This window comes from Salmo salar, chromosome 13, assembly GCF_965601325.2.
Source record: "Salmo salar chromosome 13, fSalSal1, whole genome shotgun sequence".
In the NCBI taxonomy this organism is placed as follows: domain Eukaryota; kingdom Metazoa; phylum Chordata; class Actinopteri; order Salmoniformes; family Salmonidae; genus Salmo; species Salmo salar.
The window spans coordinates 113,164,213-113,182,667 of NC_138303.1; the positions used below are offsets into that span (position 1 = coordinate 113,164,213).

The following is an 18,455-nucleotide window of genomic DNA, read 5'->3' on the forward strand; positions in this document are numbered from 1 at the left end:
CTACCTCATTTGCACACACTGAATATAGACTTTTTCTACTGTATTATTGACTGTACATTTGTTTATTCCATGTGTTACTCTGTGTTGTTGTTTTGTGTCGCACTGCTTTGCTTTATCTTGGTCACAATTGTGAATGAGAACTTGTTCTCAACTAGCCTACCTGGTTAAATAAAGGTGAAATAAAATAAAATAAAAAAATACCCTGTTATATTGACATCTACAGTACATAAATGTACAACCACATATAATGGTTTCATAACTATAACATAGGACATTAACTCTATCATGGTGAACATTACAATAACATGGGACTGTAGTGGTTTCATAACTAACATAGGACTATAGTGGTTTCATAACTAACATAGGACTATAGTGGTTTCATAACTATAACATAGGACATTAACTATAGTGGTGAACATTACAATAACATAGGACTATAGTGGTTTCATAACTGACAGGCCACCTCTCTACTACCACATAATTACCGATGAACAAGTGTTTTTTAAACAGGGCATGCGTCTTCAATGGCACCCTATTTCATACATAGTGCACTACTTTTGACCTTGTCCCTATAGGGTCCTAACCGTAGCAAGAGTTGTTGTCAGTTAGCTCACCTGGTGCCGTCTTGCTGGTGAGTTTTGTTGGCGGCAGGCTGCCTGAGAGGCTTAGTTTGGCGGGTAGGCTGTTGGTCTTCTGCTTGTCCGCGGAGTTGATAGGCATTGTTTTGGGCCTCCCTGTCTGGTTTGTTCTGGGGCCCGGTCCGGATCGAACCGCTCCCAGGCTCTGCCGCTGCTTCTTCAGATCTTCTTCTCTCTCCTGCGCCGCGCGGATCTCCTCCTCAATCATGGACAGGGTCCTCTGCTTCCGGGAGCGCAGCTTGAACGGCCCAGTGCTCTGCTCCGTCTCCTGGGTTCTGGTGGCTTCTGCGGTGCTGCGGAGCTCGGCCGCCTCGGAGTACTTAGAGAAGTAACTGAACTGGTCCTTCTCGCTGGGGGTCGGCGACAGCTCTGGAGGCTGGTAGGGCTCTACAGGGCGAGGAGGGATGTGGACGGGGGTGCGGACTGGGACGGGGTCTGGGTTTAGGGCCAGTGAGCGACTAAGGGCGGACTGGACGAGGATTTTAGGACCTCCGGAAGAGGACCTCCGGGGAGGGGGGGCGTAGGTAGGTTTCTCACTCTGGGCTGGGGGGGACTGCTGCTGGGGGGGAGGAGACTGATGTTGGGTTGGACTTAACTGGAAGTGAGCTGGTGGTGACTGCTGCTGGGGGGTTTGTGATGGACTTGATTGGTACTGGGGTGGGGGTGACTGGAGGGACTGGTGAGGTGTTGGCCACTGCTGCAGTGAGCTTGGGGGTGAGCGGAGTTGGGGGGATGGAGGTGAGTGGAGATCTAGGAGTGCTGGAGGGTGGTCTAGGGGTGTGGGTGACTGGTGCTCTAGGGGTGGAGGTGAGAGCATCCCAGAAGATGGCGGCAGGACGTCTAAGTCTAGGTGCCTCTCTGGGAGCGGGTAGGGGAAGGACTGTGGGGCGGCACGAGGGATCCCCTGCCACTCTTCGCCCTGCTGTGACTGGTTCATAAGGGCATGCTGGATGGCAGTCTGCACCAGGAGCTCTGCATGGTACTCCAGCTCTTCCTCCGACGGACCCCGACCAAGGCGCCGCTCCCCGGGGGACCTGAGGGTGCCTTCCTCCATCTTGCCATTGACGGGCGTGGTGGCCTGGGGGGTGGAGGGGAAGGAGTACTCCCCCAGAGATGTCTCCCCCAGGTAGGCCGACATGGTCTCATTGGACGCATCGCTGTCGGAGATGTTGTCCATGCTGAAGTCGTTGGACAGGGTCTCCAGAACAGTAGTATCCTGGGAACGCAGGGAGAGCTCGTCCAGCCCGGAGTCACACTCCTCTGGGTGGCAGGACAGGGAGGTGCTGGGGGAGTGGAAGGATTGGGAGGAGGAACGATGCTGCAGGGACAGGGATGAGGAACACAGCTCAGAGTCTCCCTCATCTTTCAGGATGGTCATGACGGCCCGGGCACAGGTGAAGTCTCCATCGCCTTCTCTGTTGTCCATCGAGGCCTCCTTGGGGCCACTGTTCCTGGGCTCTCCCTGTCCCAAAGTAGTAGTGGGGGACTGGGCCTCTCCCTGGCTGCAGTAGATCCCCTCTGTCCTGACTGTAGTTGTGGTGGTGGTGACGTCGTTGGCCTCTAGTGGCGAGCCCAGGCAACTACTGGCGGAGCTGGAGGATCTATCCACATGGGTGACGCTGTCTGGCGCTCTGGAGAAGGGCTTGGCCGAGTAGAGCTGAGGTGCTACGCCTCTCTTCGGGGCTGTGACCTGTGACCTCTCGGCCTGCTGCTGCCTGGCGTGTTCTATCTGGAGGAACTGCTTCCTGGCGGCGGAGAAGTCTATCTGCTCCACAACGATGTCCTCCTTGGTGCTCTGGAGAACCTCTGCCGGGTCCCGGTTGGACTCAGGGTCAAAGCCGGGCTCAAAGGTCAGGGAGTACTGGGCGTACGTCTGGGACGACCCCCAGGTGATCTCTGACCTCCGCTGCTGCTTCCTCTCCTCGTACTTCCTGTGTGACTCAAGTTTGTCTGGCTCCAGCTCCTCCTCCAGGCTTTTCTCCTGAGGAGGGTTCCACCATTTTGTGCCCATGCCAGGGTTCTTCTTCACGGCCTGGCCTCGGATCAGCTCCAGCCGTTCCCTCTCCAGCTCTGCCACCTCCTCTGACGGACGCACCTTCTTCACGCGCACCTCCTTCTCACACGGGTCGAACAGCTTGGAAGGCTTCTTCTCCTCCTGGAATGCCCGCAGCTCGAAACGTGCCTCCTTCTTGATGGTCATCACAGTGGGGGGTGTTGTCTCTCCTCCCTGGTTCCTGTAGTTCTCATGCTCTCCAATTGGGCCAGAGTGGCCGTCGGGTTTGGAGTTGCTGGTGTTATTGACTTCCTGGTGGTCTATGAAGGTGGTTTGCTTAATGCCTTCTACTATGATCTCATGATTGGTCTGTGGGGATTGTGTGTCTGTGTTGGAGACGTGGACGGACGGACCAGTTCCGTCAATACTGACCTCCCTGGGGTCTCTCTCAGGTTTCGCTGTCCCGTTAGAGGGCAATGGCATGGTATCAACCTCTGGGTCGCAGCAGTTTGCCTCCAACACCTCATCCAGGTAGGCTATCTCCTGGGCCACCTCTGTGTCCAGGGGTTGGGTCTGGTGTTTTTTGCCCAGGCTGTTGAGCCCTTGGCTGGTGTAACAGGTATCAGGGTGGGCCTCCACCTCCATGATGCTGGTGGTGGTACTGCTGTCTCCTCCGCCCGTTGAGATCACACTGACAGAGTCAAGAAAACTGACGCTCTTTCTCTCTGTTCTGTCTCTCTTCAGATCATCACTGGCATCCTCTGATTTCTGGAAGACAAAGAAAGAACATTTTGGTGTTAGATTACTATTAGTCTGTCGCGTCAATGCAGGTACCCTATTCCCTATGTAGTGCACTACATTTGACCAGAGTTATACGTATGGAACCCTATTCCCTATGTAGTGCACTACTTTAGACCAGAGCCCTATGGAACCCTACTCCCTATATAGTGCACTACTTTAGACCAGAGTCCTATGGAACCCTATTCCCTATATAGTGCACTACTTTAGACCAGAGCCCTATAGAACCTTATTCCCTATGTAGTGCACTACTTTAGACCAGAGTCCTATGGAACCCTATTCCCTATATAGTGCACTACTTTAGACCAGAGCCCTATAGAACCCTATTCCCTATGTAGTGCACTACTTTAGACCAGAACCCTATGGAACCCTATTCCCTATATAGTGCACTACTTTAGACCAGAGCCCTATGGAACCCTATTCCCTATATAGTGCACTACTTTAGACCAGAGCCCAATAGAACCCTATTCCCTATATAGTACACTACTTTAGACCAGAGTTCTATGGAACAGGGTACCATTTGGGACGCATCCCAAATTAGGCTTCATTTTCTCAGCTAGCATTTTCAGGGATTTCTGAAAGACCTAGAACATATATTTCAATGTAATAATGACTTTTATTCAGTGTCTCGGCAATACATAGCAGTATCAGTTAATGAAACTTCCACTGCTTGGAATTAAACAGGAAGAACTAACTGTGAGTAATGATTCCATTGTTAGAAGAGAAACCAAATACTGAATCTACAGTAGCTGCAATAAAATTGAGTTATGGCCAATTAATTCTACTATGGTGGAATTTTTTTCACTTAAAGTTTAAGCCCAAAAAACCCCCCCATTGATTTAACAAAAATATAACAAACCTATACAACTCCATTAAGGACTACTTTGAACAATTTACACTGAACATTTTTTGTTTACAAAAAACACATTTACTGGAAAAACTGCGCACATCCAAAGTTTGTAACAGAATTTCGGTAACATCGACTTTTTTACGTGACCACGTATTCCAACAACCCTGTTAAAATATCTGCTCTGAATTCAGATTAAAGATGTCTGCAGAAACAATGAGGTATCAGCTATGACATGACACCTTGAGTTATTGAACTACAGTAAGTGAAGTGGATTTACACCCGGTAACAGAATTGCGGTAACGGAATTTCATCATGGGTCCCTGATCTGCACTACACACGTATATAATTATAGATGTGAATGTCATTCTTTGCATATTTGGGTATTATTCTACACCCTGGATATTATTTTAATGAGCTCTGCCCCCAAACCCGTCTGAACCAAATCTGAACCAATCATAGTTTGAACATCACAGTACAGTAGAGCTCAGTAGAATACAGTAGAGCTCAGTAGAATACAGTAGAGTTCAGTACAGTAGAATACAGTTCATAACAGAAAAGTACAGTATAGTTCTGTACAGTATATTATTGTGTACTCAGCTTGTGTGCTCTTACTGTGTACTGTAATGAACTCTATTGTACTCAGCTCTACTTTACAGTAAAGGACTTGAACAATACTCTACCTTTCTGACAGATTTTTCTGAAATTCTGTTACCGATCTGTCATGATCCTTCCTCCTCACGAGGGAGAGAAATTAGAAAATATCTTCAAGGTATCGGGCCTTCCCTGTGGCTCAGTTGGTAGAGCATGGTGTTCGCAATGCCAGCATGGTGTGTGCAACTCCAGGGTTGTGGGTTCGATTCCCACGGGGGGGGCCAGTACAACAAAAAATGTATGCATTCACTACTGTAAGTCGCTCTGGATAAGATGACTAAAATGTAAAGATATGTGGGTTTTTGGTAATGGAATTTTAAGGCTCAAGGCAATGTTTCATAAACTTACAGAAGGCAGAAAAATATTTCCTCAACTCAATATAAGTGTTGATGTTAGTTGCCAGGGGGCTTTACTTCAACATTATTGAGTGTATATTAGTTGGCAGGGGGCTTTACTTCAACATTATTGAGTGTATATTAGTTGGCAGGGGGCTTTACTTCAACATTATTGAGTGTATATTAGTTGGCAGGGGGCTTTACTTCAACATTATTGAGTGTATATTAGTTGGCAGGGGGCTTTACTTCAACATTATTGAGTGTATATTAGTTGTCAGGGGGCTTTACTTCAACATTATTGAGTGTATATTAGTTGGCAGGGGGCTTTACTTCAACATTATTGAGTGTATATTAGTTGTCAGGGGGCTTTACTTCAACATTATTGAGTGTATATTAGTTGGCAGGGGGCTTTACTTCAACATTATTGAGTGTATATTAGTTGTCAGGGGGCTTTACTTCAACATTATTGAGTGTATATTAGTTGGCAGGGGGCTTTACTTCAACATTATTGAGTTGATGCATTTCTAATCTCTTTTAAGACTTTTTCTGGTAGATGTTGTCTTTTGACAAGAGACCAAAGCCTTTGCTTTTTAGGATAGAAAATGGTTGAACAAATTATATATGCCTTAATTTCTCAAAAATATAGACTCGTAACTTTCATTTGACACCCAATTTGACATGCTCCTATGAACTTTACGTGAAGGTGACCTCACGGGTCCTTCTACGTGAATATGACCTCACGGGTCCTTCTACGTGAATATGACCTCACGGGTCCTTCTACGTGAATATGACCTCACGGGTCCTTCTACGTGAATATGACCTCACGGGTCCTTCTACGTGAAGGTGACCTCATGTGTTCTTGTATGGAAGAAATCAAGACCATATTCATATCAAATCACATTTTATTTGTCACATGGGCCGAATTTAGTGGATGTAGACTTAATCATGCAACGCTTGCTTAAAGCCCTTCCCAACAATGATAGAAACACAGGAAGAATACAATACACAAGAACAGAGCTATATACAGGGAGTACCAGATCAATGTGGGGTTATATACAGGGAGAACCAGTACCAGATCAATGTGGAGCTATATACAGGGAGTACCAGATCAATGTGGAGCTATATACAGGAAGTACCAGATCAATGTGGAGCTATATACAGGAAGTACCAGATCAATGTGGAGCTATATACAGGAAGTACCAGATCAATGTGGAGCTATATACAGGAAGTACCAGATCAATGTGGAGCTATATACAGGGAGTACCAGATCAATGTGGAGCTATATACAGGAAGTACCAGATCAATGTGGAGCTATATACAGGAAGTACCAGATCAATGTGGAGCTATATACAGGGAGTACCAGATCAATGTGGAGCTATATACAGGGAGTACCAGATCAATGTGGAGCTATATACAGGAAGTACCAGATCAATGTGGAGCTATATACAGGAAGTACCAGATCAATGTGGAGCTATATACAGGGAGTACCAGATCAATGTGGAGCTATATACAGGAAGTACCAGATCAATGTGGAGCTATATACAGGAAGTACCATATCAATGTGGAGCTATATACAGGAAGTACCAGATCAATGTGGAGCTATATACAGGGAGTACCAGATCAATGTGGAGCTATATACAGGGAGTACCAGATCAATGTGGAGCTATATACAGGAAGTACCAGATCAATGTGGAGCTATATACAGGGAGTACCAGATCAATGTGGAGCTATATACAGGGAGTACCAGATCAATGTGGAGCTATATACAGGAAGTACCAGTACCAGATCAATGTGGAGCTATATACAGGAAGTACCAGATCAATGTGGAGCTATATACAGGAAGTACCAGATCAATGTGGAGCTATATACAGGGAGTACCAGATCAATGTGGAGCTATATACAGGGAGTACCAGATCAATGTGGAGCTATATACAGGGAGTACCAGATCAATGTGGAGCTATATACAGGAAGTACCAGTTCAATGTGGAGCTATATACAGGGAGAACCAGTACCAGATCAATGTGGAGCTATATACAGGGAGTACCAGATCAATGAGGAGCTATATACAGGAAGTACCAGATCAATGTGGAGCTATATACAGGGAGAACCAGATCAATGTGGAGCTATATACAGGAAGTACCAGATCAATGTGGAGCTATATACAGGAAGTACCAGATCAATGTGGAGCTATATACAGGGACTACCAGATCAATGTGGAGCTATATACAGGAAGTACCAGATCAATGTGGAGCTATATACAGGAAGTACCAGTACCAGATCAATGTGGAGCTATATACAGGAAGTACCAGATCAATGTGGAGCTATATACAGGAAGTACCAGATCAATGTGGAGCTATATACAGGAAGTACCAGATCAACGTGCTGGGTGTAGGAGGTATTTGAGGTAGATATGTACATGAAAGCAGGGGTAAGTGACTGGTGTCTGGATAGATAATAATAACAGTAGAGTCGGTGTATCTAGAGTCAGTACAGGTAGAGTCAGTACAGGTAGGGTCAGTACAGGTAGGGTCAGTACAGGTAGAGTCAGTACAGGTAGAGTCAGTACAGGCAGGGTCAGTACAGGTAGTGTCAGTACAGGTAGTCAGTACAGGTAGTCAGTACAGGTAGAGTCAGTACAGGCAGGGTCAGTACAGGTAAAGTCAGTACAGGTAGAGTCAGTACAGACAGGGTCAGTACAGGTTGGGTCAGTATAGGTAGAGTCAGTACAGGTAGAGTCAGTACAGGTAGGGTCAGTACAGGTAGAGTCAGTACAGGTAGGGTCAGTACAGGTAGAGTCAGTACAGGTAGGGTCAGTACAGGTAAAGTCAGTACAGGTAGGGTAAGTACAGGTAGGGTCAGTACAGGTAGAGTCGGTACAGGTAGAGTCGGTACAGGTAGGGTCAGTACAGGTAGAGTCAGTACAGGTAGAGTCAGTACAGGTAGAGTTAGTACAGGGTAGGGTCAGTACAGGTAGAGTCAGTACACATGAATGTTCTTGAGACTACCCACAGCACTGTCCCAATGTCACCTGGGATGCCTGGCATGGGCCCAACATACATAATGTAGGAAGAGACCGTGTGCTGGGGGTCATGGGTTAGCTGACCCATTAAATCTGATCCTGTCATCAATAATGGAATGCAATCCAGCAGAGCTTTACTATGATGGAAGCAGTCACTCAGAACCAGTCACTCAGAACCAGTCACTCAGACCCATCACTCAGAACCAGTCACTCAGAACCAGTCACTCAGAACCAGTCACTCAGAACCAGTCACTCAGACCCATCACTCAGACCCATCACTCAGAACCAGTCACTCAGACCCATCACTCAGAACCATCACTCAGAACCAGTCACTCAGAACCAGTCACTCAGACCCATCACTCAGAACCAGTCACTCAGACCCATCACTCAGAACCAGTCACTCAGACCCATCACTCAGACCCATCACTCAGACCCATCACTCAGAACCAGTCACTCAGACCCATCACTCAGACCCATCACTCAGAACCATCACTCAGAACCAGTCACTCAGAACCAGTCACTCAGAACCAGTCACTCAGACCCATCACTCAGAACCAGTCACTCAGACCCATCACTCAGAACCAGTCACTCAGAACCAGTCACTCAGACCCATCACTCAGACCCATCAGTCAGAACCAGTCACTCAGACCCAGTCACTCAGACCCAGTCACTCAGAACCAGTCACTCAGAACCAGTCACTCAGACCCATCACGTAGACCCATCACTCAGAACCAGTCACTCAGAACCAGTCACTCAGACCCATCACTCAGAACCAGTCACTCAGACCCAGTCACTCAGAACCAGTCACTCAGAACCAGTCACTCAGACCCATCACTCAGACCCATCACTCAGAACCAGTCATTCAGAACCAGTCACTCAGACCCAGTCACTCAGAACCAGTCACTCAGACCCATCACTCAGACCCATCACTCAGAACCAGTCACTCAGAACCAGTCACTCAGAACCAATTACTCAGAACCAGTTACTCAGAACCAGTTACTCAGAACCAGTCACTCAGAACCAGTCACTCAGACCCGTCACTCAGAACCAGTCACTCAGGGGAATTCAGCACTAGTGCTTTATCTAACGTTAAAATGCCCCATAACCACATACTTTTGGTCATGTGGTGGATGACCTGTTCGTCCAACATCTCATTCCATAATCATGGTCATTAATATGGAGTTGGTCCCCCCTTTGCTGCTATAACAGCCTCCACTCTTCTGGGAAGGCTTTCCACTAGATCTTGGAACATTGCTGCTATAACAGCCTCCACTCTTCTGGGAAGGCTTTCCACTAGATGTTGGAACATTGCTGCTATAACATCCTCCACTCTTCTGGGAAGGCTTTCCACTAGATGTTGGAACATTGCCGCTATAACAGCCTCCACTCTTCTGGGAAGGCTTTCCACTAGATGTTGGAACATTGTTGTGGGAACTTGCTTCCATTCAGCCACAAGAGCATTAGTGAGGTCACTTTGTGCACGGGGGTATTGTCAAGCTGAAACAGGAAAGGGTCTTCCCCAAACTGTTAACACAAAGATGGAAGCACAGAATTGTCTAGAATGTCATGGTATGCTGTAGCGTTAAGATTTCCCTTCACTTGAACTAAGGGGCCCGAACCATGATCAACAGCCCTAGAACATTACTCCTCCTCCACCAAACTTTACAGTTGGCACTATGCATTCGGGCAGGTAGCGTTCTCCTGGCATCCGCCAAACACAAATTTGTCTGTCGGACTGCCAAATGGTGAAGCGTGATTCATCACTCCAGAAAACGCGTTTCCGCTGCTCCAGAGTCCAGTGGCGGCGAGCTTTACACCACTACGGCCGACGCTTGGCATTGCGCATGGTGATCTTAGGCTTTTGTGCGGCTGCTCGGCCATGGAAACCCATTTCATGAAGCTCCCGACAAACAGTTGTTCTGACGTTGCTTCCATTGGAACTCGGTAGTGAGTGTTGAATCCGAGGACAGACGATTCTTATGCGTTATGCACTTCAGCACTTGGCGGTTCTGTGAGCTTGTATGGCCTACCACTTTGCGGCTGAGCCGTTGTTGCTCCTAGACGTTTCCACTTCACAATAACAGCACTTACTAGTTGACCGTGGCAGCTCTAGCAGGGCAGAAATTTGACGAACGGAATTGTTGGAAAGGTGGTATCCTATGACTGTGCCATGTTGAAAGTCACTGAGCTCTTCAGTAAGGCCATTCTACTTCCAATGTTTGTCTATGGAGATTGCATGGCGGTGTGCTCGATTTTATACACCTGTCAGCAACGGGTGTGGCTGAAATAGCCAAATCCACTCATTTGAAAGGGTGTCCACATATTTTTTGTGTTAGCATATACTTGTAGCTACTAACATAATCCTGTGTGGGAAAGAGTGTAAACAAAATGGCCGCCTATGTATCAGCCTACAGAGATAACTGAGGGCAGTCCTGATTCCAGATCTGATTTCTCACCGGGAGAGGAGTCCCCAGTACATTACAGAGGGACATGAGTGAGATGAATAATTAACTGAAGAGTCATTGATTAGAGAGGTTATCTGGAGGGTCTCCAAAGAAATGTTTTAGAACAGTGCTGCTTCATGAGGGGTTTCCTCTCCCCAAGCACCTTGCTACTTCCTGCTCTACTACTTCACTATTAAGGAACACTTGGAGAGACACTTCAGGGGTTGAGGTTCAACCCCCCAGCCCTACCAACAACTACCTCTACTCCCTCTACCTCTACTCCCTCTACCGCTACTACCTCTAATTCTACTACCTCTACTCCCTCTACCTCTACTACCTCTACTACCTCTACCTCTACTCCCTCTACTCCCTCTACTCCCTCTACTACCTCTACTACCTCTACCTCTACTCCCTCTACTCCCTCTACTCCCTCTACTCCTTCTACTCCCTCTACTCCCTCTACTACCTCTACTCCCTCTACTTCTACACCCTCTACTCCCTCTACTCCCTCTACTACCTCTACTACCTCTACTCCCTCTACTTCTACTCCCTCTACTACCTCTACTCCCTCTACTCCCTCTACTCCCTCTACTCCCTCTACTACCTCTACCTCTACTCCCTCTATTCCCTCTACTACCTCTACCTCTACTCCCTCTACTACCTCTACCTCTACTCCCTCTACTCCCTCTATTCCCTCTACTACCTCTACCTCTACTCCCTCTACTCCCTCTACTCCCCCCTCTACCCCCTCCCTCTACTCCCTCTACCTCTACTCCCTCTACTCCCTCTATTCCCTCTACTACCTCTACCTCTACTACCTGTACTACCTCTACTACCTCTACTACCTGTACTACCTCTACTACCTCTACTACCTATACTACCTCTACTCTCTCTACTACCTCTTCCTCTACTACCTCTACTCCCTCTACTACCTCTACTCCCTCTCTCTACCTCTACTCCCTCTACTCCCTCTACTCCCTCTACTCCCTCTACCTCTACTCCCCTCTACCTCTACTCCCTCTACCTCTATCTCTACTCCCTCTACTCCCCACACCACTCCTCCACCAACAACTCCTCCCCACACCACACCTCCTCCAACCCCTCTCTGTCCTTTAATGTCCTCTAAGCCAGATTCCACCACATCTATCTAGGCTTACTCTCTCTCTCTCTCTCTGTGTAACATTGAGAGGTGGTGTGTGTCTTGGTGCAGTGCCTAGACAGTGCAGTTCATCTGCAGAGTGTAGTGATCTCTTTCTGCCACAGTGTGGAGCCATTCTGCAGGGTTCAACAGGATTCATGACTCTGGGGGACCATTGCATTACAATGTTAATTCTAATGATTCAAAATGATATGCAGATGACAATATAATAGTTGCTTCTTCCAAACATTTCAGTCTTTTGGATGAGTAGCCTGCTTTAAAGAGGAATGGAAACACTTCAGGAAGTAAAGCTGAGCGAAGACACGTATTCAATCCACTAACACTAAGCATGAGATCGTAGCATAGAAACATCTCTATTTGTAATATTTTGATCTTGAACAACATTCATTAGAGGTATGGGTAGAGACATCTTGAATTGCCATAGTAACGACTGACGCAAATACGTCATTGGCAGGAGTCTGAACATTTTTTGGTACAGAGACTGATGGTGGACGCTGCCACCAGGAGGTACAGAGACTGATGGTGGACGCTGCCACCAGGAGGTACAGAGACTGATGGTGGATGCTGCTGCCAGGAGGTATAGAGACTGATGGTGGACGCTGCCACCAGGAGGTATAGAGACTGATGGTGGATGCTGCCACCAGGAGGAACAGAGACTGATGGTGGACGCTGCCACCAGGAGGTATAGAGACTGATGGTGGACGCTGCCACCAGGAGGAACAGAGACTGATGGTGGACGCTGCCACCAGGAGGTACAGAGACTGATGGTGGACGCTGCCACCAGGAGGAACAGAGACTGATGGTGGACGCTGCCACCAGGAGGTACAGAGACTGATGGTGGACGCTGCCACCAGGAGGTACAGAGACTGATGGTGGATGCTGCCACCAGGAGGAACAGAGACTGATGGTGGACGCTGCCACCAGGAGGTACAGAGACTGATGGTGGATGCTGCCACCAGGAGGAACAGAGACTGATGGTGGACGCTGCCACCAGGAGGTATAGAGACTGATGGTGGACGCTGCCACCAGGAGGTACAGAGACTGATGGTGGACGCTGCCACCAGGAGGAACAGAGACTGATGGTGGATGCTGCTGCCAGGAGGTACAGAGACTGATGGTGGATGCTGCCACCAGGAGGTACAGAGACTGATGGTGGATGCTGCTACCAGGAGGTACAGAGACTGATGGTGGATGCTGCTACCAGGAGGTACAGAGACTGATGGTGGATGCTGCTGCCAGGAGGTACAGAGACTGATGGTGGATGCTGCTACCAGGAGGTACAGAGACTGATGGTGGACGCTGCTACCAGGAGGTACAGAGACTGATGGTGGACGCTGCTACCAGGAAGTACAGAGACTGATGGTGGATGCTGCCACCAGGAAGTACAGAGACTGATGGTGGACGCTGCAGCCAGGAGCCCTGCCCTGTACAACTAGGTCAACAACACCTCCACTACGCTGATCCTCAACAAGGGGGCCCCACAAGGGTGTGTTCTCAGCCCCCTCCTGTACTCGCTGTTCACCCATGACTGCGTGGCCATCTGTGCCTCCAACTCAATCATCAAGTTTGCAGACGACACAACAGTAGTAGGCCTGATTACCAACAATGATGAGACAACCTACAGGGAGGAGGTGAGGGCCCTGGTGGAGTGGTGCCAGGAAAATAACCTCTCCCTCAACGTCGACAAAACAAAGGAGATGATCGTGGACTTCAGGAAACAGCAGAGGGAGCATCCCCCCATCTACATCGACGGGACAGTAGTGGAGAAGGTGGAAAGTTTTAAATTCCTTGGTGTACACATCACGGACAAACTGAAATGGTTCCACCCACACAGACAGTGTGTTGAATAAGGCGCAACAGCACCTCTTCAACCTCTGGAGGCTGAAGAAATTTGGCTTGCCCTCTAAGATCCTCACAAACTTTTACAGATGCACCATTGAGAGCATCCTGTCAGGCTGTATCACCGCCTGGTATGGCAAATGCACCGCCCTCAACTGCAGGGCTCTTCAGAGGGTGGTGCGGTCTGCCCAACACATCACTAGGGGCACACTTCTCTGGTCTAATGAAACAAAGATTGAATTCTTTGGCCTGAATGCCAAGTGTCATGTTTGGAGGAAATCTGGCACCATCCCTATGGTGAAGCATGGTGGTGTCAGCATCCCTACAGTGAAGCATGGTGGTGGCAGCATCATGTTGTGGGGTTGTTTTTCAGCAGCAGGGATTGGGAGACTAGTCAGGATAGAGGGAAAGATGAATGGAGCAAAGTACAGAGAGATCCTTGATGAAAACCTGCTCCAGAGTGCTCAGGACCTCAGACTGGGGTGAAGTTTCACCTTCCAACAGGACAACAACCCTCAGCACACAGCCAAGACAAGTCTCTGAATGTCCTTGAGTGGCCCAGCCAGAGCCCGGACTTGAACCCGATCAAACATCTCTGGAGAGACCTGAAAATAGCTGTGCAGCGATGCTCCCCATTCAACCTGACATAGCTTGAGAGGATCTGCAGAGAGGAATGGGAGAAACTCCCCAAATACAGGTGTGTCAAGCTTGTTGCGTCATACCCAAGAAGACTCCAGGCTGTAATCGCTACCAAAGGTGCTTCAACAAAGTACTGAGTAAAGGGTCTGAATACATATGTAAATCTGATATTTCTGTTTTTTACTTTTTATAAATGATCAACAACCAAAAATTCAACCTGTTTTTGCTTTGTCATTATAGAGTATTATGTGTAGAGAAAAAAAATACAATAACATCTGCTAAATATGTGTATGTGACCAATTTAATTTAATTTGACAAGAATACAACTTGTTTGCAACATTTTTATAATTGTGAGTGTGCTTCCATGTTTTTGTGTGTTGTGAGGTTTTAAGACAGACAAACAGAGAGGAGACACAGACAGGGAGACAGACAGACAGAGAGACAGACAGACAGACAGAGACAGACAGAGAGGCAGACAGACAGACAGAGAGACAGAGAAGAGACAAACAGAGACAGACAGAGAGGCAGACAGACAGGGAGACAGAGAGAGAGACAACAGAGAGACATACAGAGAGGAGACAGACAGGGAACCCCAGACAGAGAAGAGACAGAGAAGAGACAGACAGAGAGGAGACAGACAGAGAGGCAGACAGGGAGACAGACAACAGAGAGACATACAGAGAGGAGACAGACAGGGAACCCCAGACAGAGAAGAGACAGAGAAGAGACAGACAGAGAGGAGACAGACAGAGGAGACACAGACAGACAGAGAGGAGACAGACAGGGAGACACAGACAGACAGAGAGGAGACAGACAGGGAGACACAGACAGACAGAGAGAGAGGAGACAGACAGGGAGACACAGACAGAGAAGAGACAGAGAAGAGACAGACAGAGAGGAGACAGACAGAGGAGACACAGACAGACAGAGAGGAGACAGACAGGGAGACACAGACAGAGAAGAGACAGAGAAGAGACAGACAGAGAGGAGACAGACAGACAGACAGACAGACAGACAGACAGACAGACAGACAGACAGACAGACAGACAGACAGACAGACAGACAGACAGACAGACAGACAGACAGACAGACAGACAGACAGACAGACAGACAGACAGACAGACAGACAGAATATGAATAATATAGTATACAGGGCCAGGTCTGTTGTAAATCAAATAAACAGCCAGACAGTGAGGAGACAGACAGGGAGACAGAGAGAGAGAGACAGACAGTGAGACAGACAGAGAGGAGACAGAGAGAGAGACAGACAGCGAGACAAAGAGAGAGACAGACAGGGAGACAGACAGAGAGGAGACAGACAGGGAGACAGAGAGAGAGACAGACAGTGAGACAGAGAGAGAGAAGTGTGACTGAGGGCCCTGGGCTGCTCTCTCTCAGACACCGAGGGACATTGTGTCACGCATCATATACTCCTACTGCCACACTCCGTATGCATCCCAAAATGCACCCTATTCCCTATGTATGTTTCCATAGGGCTCTGGTAACAAGAAGTGCACTATATAGGGGAAAGTGCCATTTTGGACACTCTGTCAGTAAAGAGGAAGAAAGAGACTGAAGAGCGCCTCAGTCCACCTCTAACGTCTGACGTCCCTGTCACTGACCAATCAGCCAACAGACACCACTCAACACACATCATACAGTCTCCCTCTTTCCCTCGCTCTCCTCCTCCTCCCTCTTTCCCTCGCTCTCCTCCTCCTCCCTCTTTCCCTCGCTCTCCTCCTCCTCCCTCTTTCCCTCGCTCTCCTCCTCCTCCCTCTTTCCCTCGCTCTCCTCCTCCTCCCTCTTTCCCTCGCTCTCCTCCTCCTCCCTCTTTCCCTCGCTCTCCTCCTCCTCCCTCTTTCCCTCGCTCTCCTCCTCCCTCTTGCACGTGACATATGACCTAACTGGTTAAATAAAGGGGAAATAAATCAAATAAATATTGTAATATAAATTTATAACATTCTTATTTACATATCCCACTACTGGGCTATTTTTTAGGAACATCCACTTGTGTGGAAGCCTAATTAAAGGTACAGAAGTGTCAGTATTCAACCTTAACGGTTTTTCAGTTGTCTTGGTGCCCTAGCAGCAACATAAGAACAGACCTCCTGTACATTTTGTAAAACATTTTTTTTGTAATTCATTAATTGTAATGTATTTTTTTTTTTACTAACAATCTATTTGTTTTAAGAACGAAACAATTCATACAGCTAATTAATATAATCAGAATCAACCACAGGAAGCAGCTAAGTCATTTGTTTGTTTTAGCTAGCTGGCTAACGTTAGCTGGCTAGCTGTTTTGATCTGAATGCCAGCCATAGGAGTAGCTATGGACTCTAGTGAAGGAGTAGCTATGGACTCTAGTGAAGGAGTAGCTATGGACTCCATGGACTCTAGTGAAGGAGTAGCTATGGACTCTAGTGAAGGAGTAGCTATGGACTCTAGTGAAGGAGTAGCTATGGACTCCATGGACTCTAGTGGCTTAGCTCAAGCTTCCTCTGACTGAGTTATACTTTGGAAAAGGCAGAGACAACGAGACACCTTGATGAGAACGCACTTCCTGCCTGCCTGCCCCGGTTGACCACCTCCCTCTGATGATCCCTCAAGCCATGAACTTTCTAATGACTGTCTGTCTCATGATGTCGTGATGTTGATTCCCACCCCCTCAAAAATGTGTGTGTGCTTTTAACCACTTTGAGATTCTTTGCAAAACCCTATATAAATGGAACGAATTATTATTATTATTATTAACACGTGATAACAATGCAACAGAACAGATTAATCTGAATGACATTTACTCTCAAGGGTGACCAAAAATAACTATCTAACAGGCATGCCCCTACTAAGACCTGCCTCCAGCCTCATATCTCAATAACCCAGCAGTTTGTAAAGAAATCATCTCAACTAAATGACTCAATGCCTGCAAACCACCAGTTGGTTCATCAAACAACTCAGCAGTTGGTTCATCAAACAACTCAGCAGTTGGTTCATCAAACAACTCAGCAGTTGGTTCATCAAACAACTCAGCAGTTGGTTCATCAAACAACTCAGCAGTTGGTTCATCAAACAACTCAGCAGTTGGTTCATCAAACAACTCAGCAGTTGGTTCATCAAACATCTTCCTTCATCTTCCCTCTCTACCTCCCTCTCTTCCTTCTCTACCTCTCTACCTCCCTCTCTTCCCTCTCTCTACCTCCCTCTCTTCCCCATCTCCCACCCTCTCTTCTCTCTCTTCCCTCTCTACCTCTCTACCTCCCTCTCTTCCCTCTCTACCTCTCTACCTCTCTACCTCCCTCTCTCTATATATCTATATCTCAACGAGTGTCTGTCCTGTCCTCTCTCTCTGATGTGTGTGTGATGTGTGGGCCCTGTCTTCTCTGATGTTCTGTGTCCCTGAATGCCTCGCCACTGTCTTCCAGCCTGAGTTGATAATGACATCAACAGTCATGTGAAACCAGCTGACGACTGAACAGCGAACAGTCACAAGAACACATCTCATACCTCCTCTACAACACACACTGATACAATACACACTGATACAGCAACACACACTGATACAATACACACTGATACAGCAACACACTGATACAATACACACTGATACAGCAACACACTGATACAATACACACTGATACAGCAATACACACTGATACAATACACACTGATACAGCAACACACACTGATACAATACACACTGATACAGCAACACACACTGATACAATACACACTGATACAATACACACTGATACAGCAACACACTGATACAATACACACTGATACAGCAACACACTGATACAGCAACACACTGATACAGCAACACACTGATACAATACACACTGATACAGCAACACACTGATACAGCAACACACTGATACAGCAACACACTGATACAGCAACACACTGATACAGCAACACACTGATACAATACACACTGATACAGCAACACACTGATACAGCAACACACTGATACAATACACACTGATACAACACACACTGATACAATACACACTGATACAATACACACTGATACAGCAACACACACTGATACAGCAACACACACTGATACAATACACACTGATACAATACACAC

General features: G+C 47.4%; 1 protein-coding gene across 4 annotated transcripts in view; it reads right to left on the minus strand.

Moving 5' to 3' along the window:
* The window catches only part of palm2akap2 (palm2 and akap2 fusion), a 207,062-nt gene that overhangs the window by 17,532 nt on the left and 171,075 nt on the right, over nt 1-18,455 (minus strand). For all 4 annotated transcript variants that reach the window (XM_045692696.2, XM_082960614.1, XM_045692695.2 and 1 more), the window contains one exon: nt 615-3,399. In XM_045692696.2, the coding sequence (XP_045548652.2) occupies nt 615-3,399 (2,785 nt within the window). The remainder of the gene's footprint in view (nt 1-614; nt 3,400-18,455) is intronic.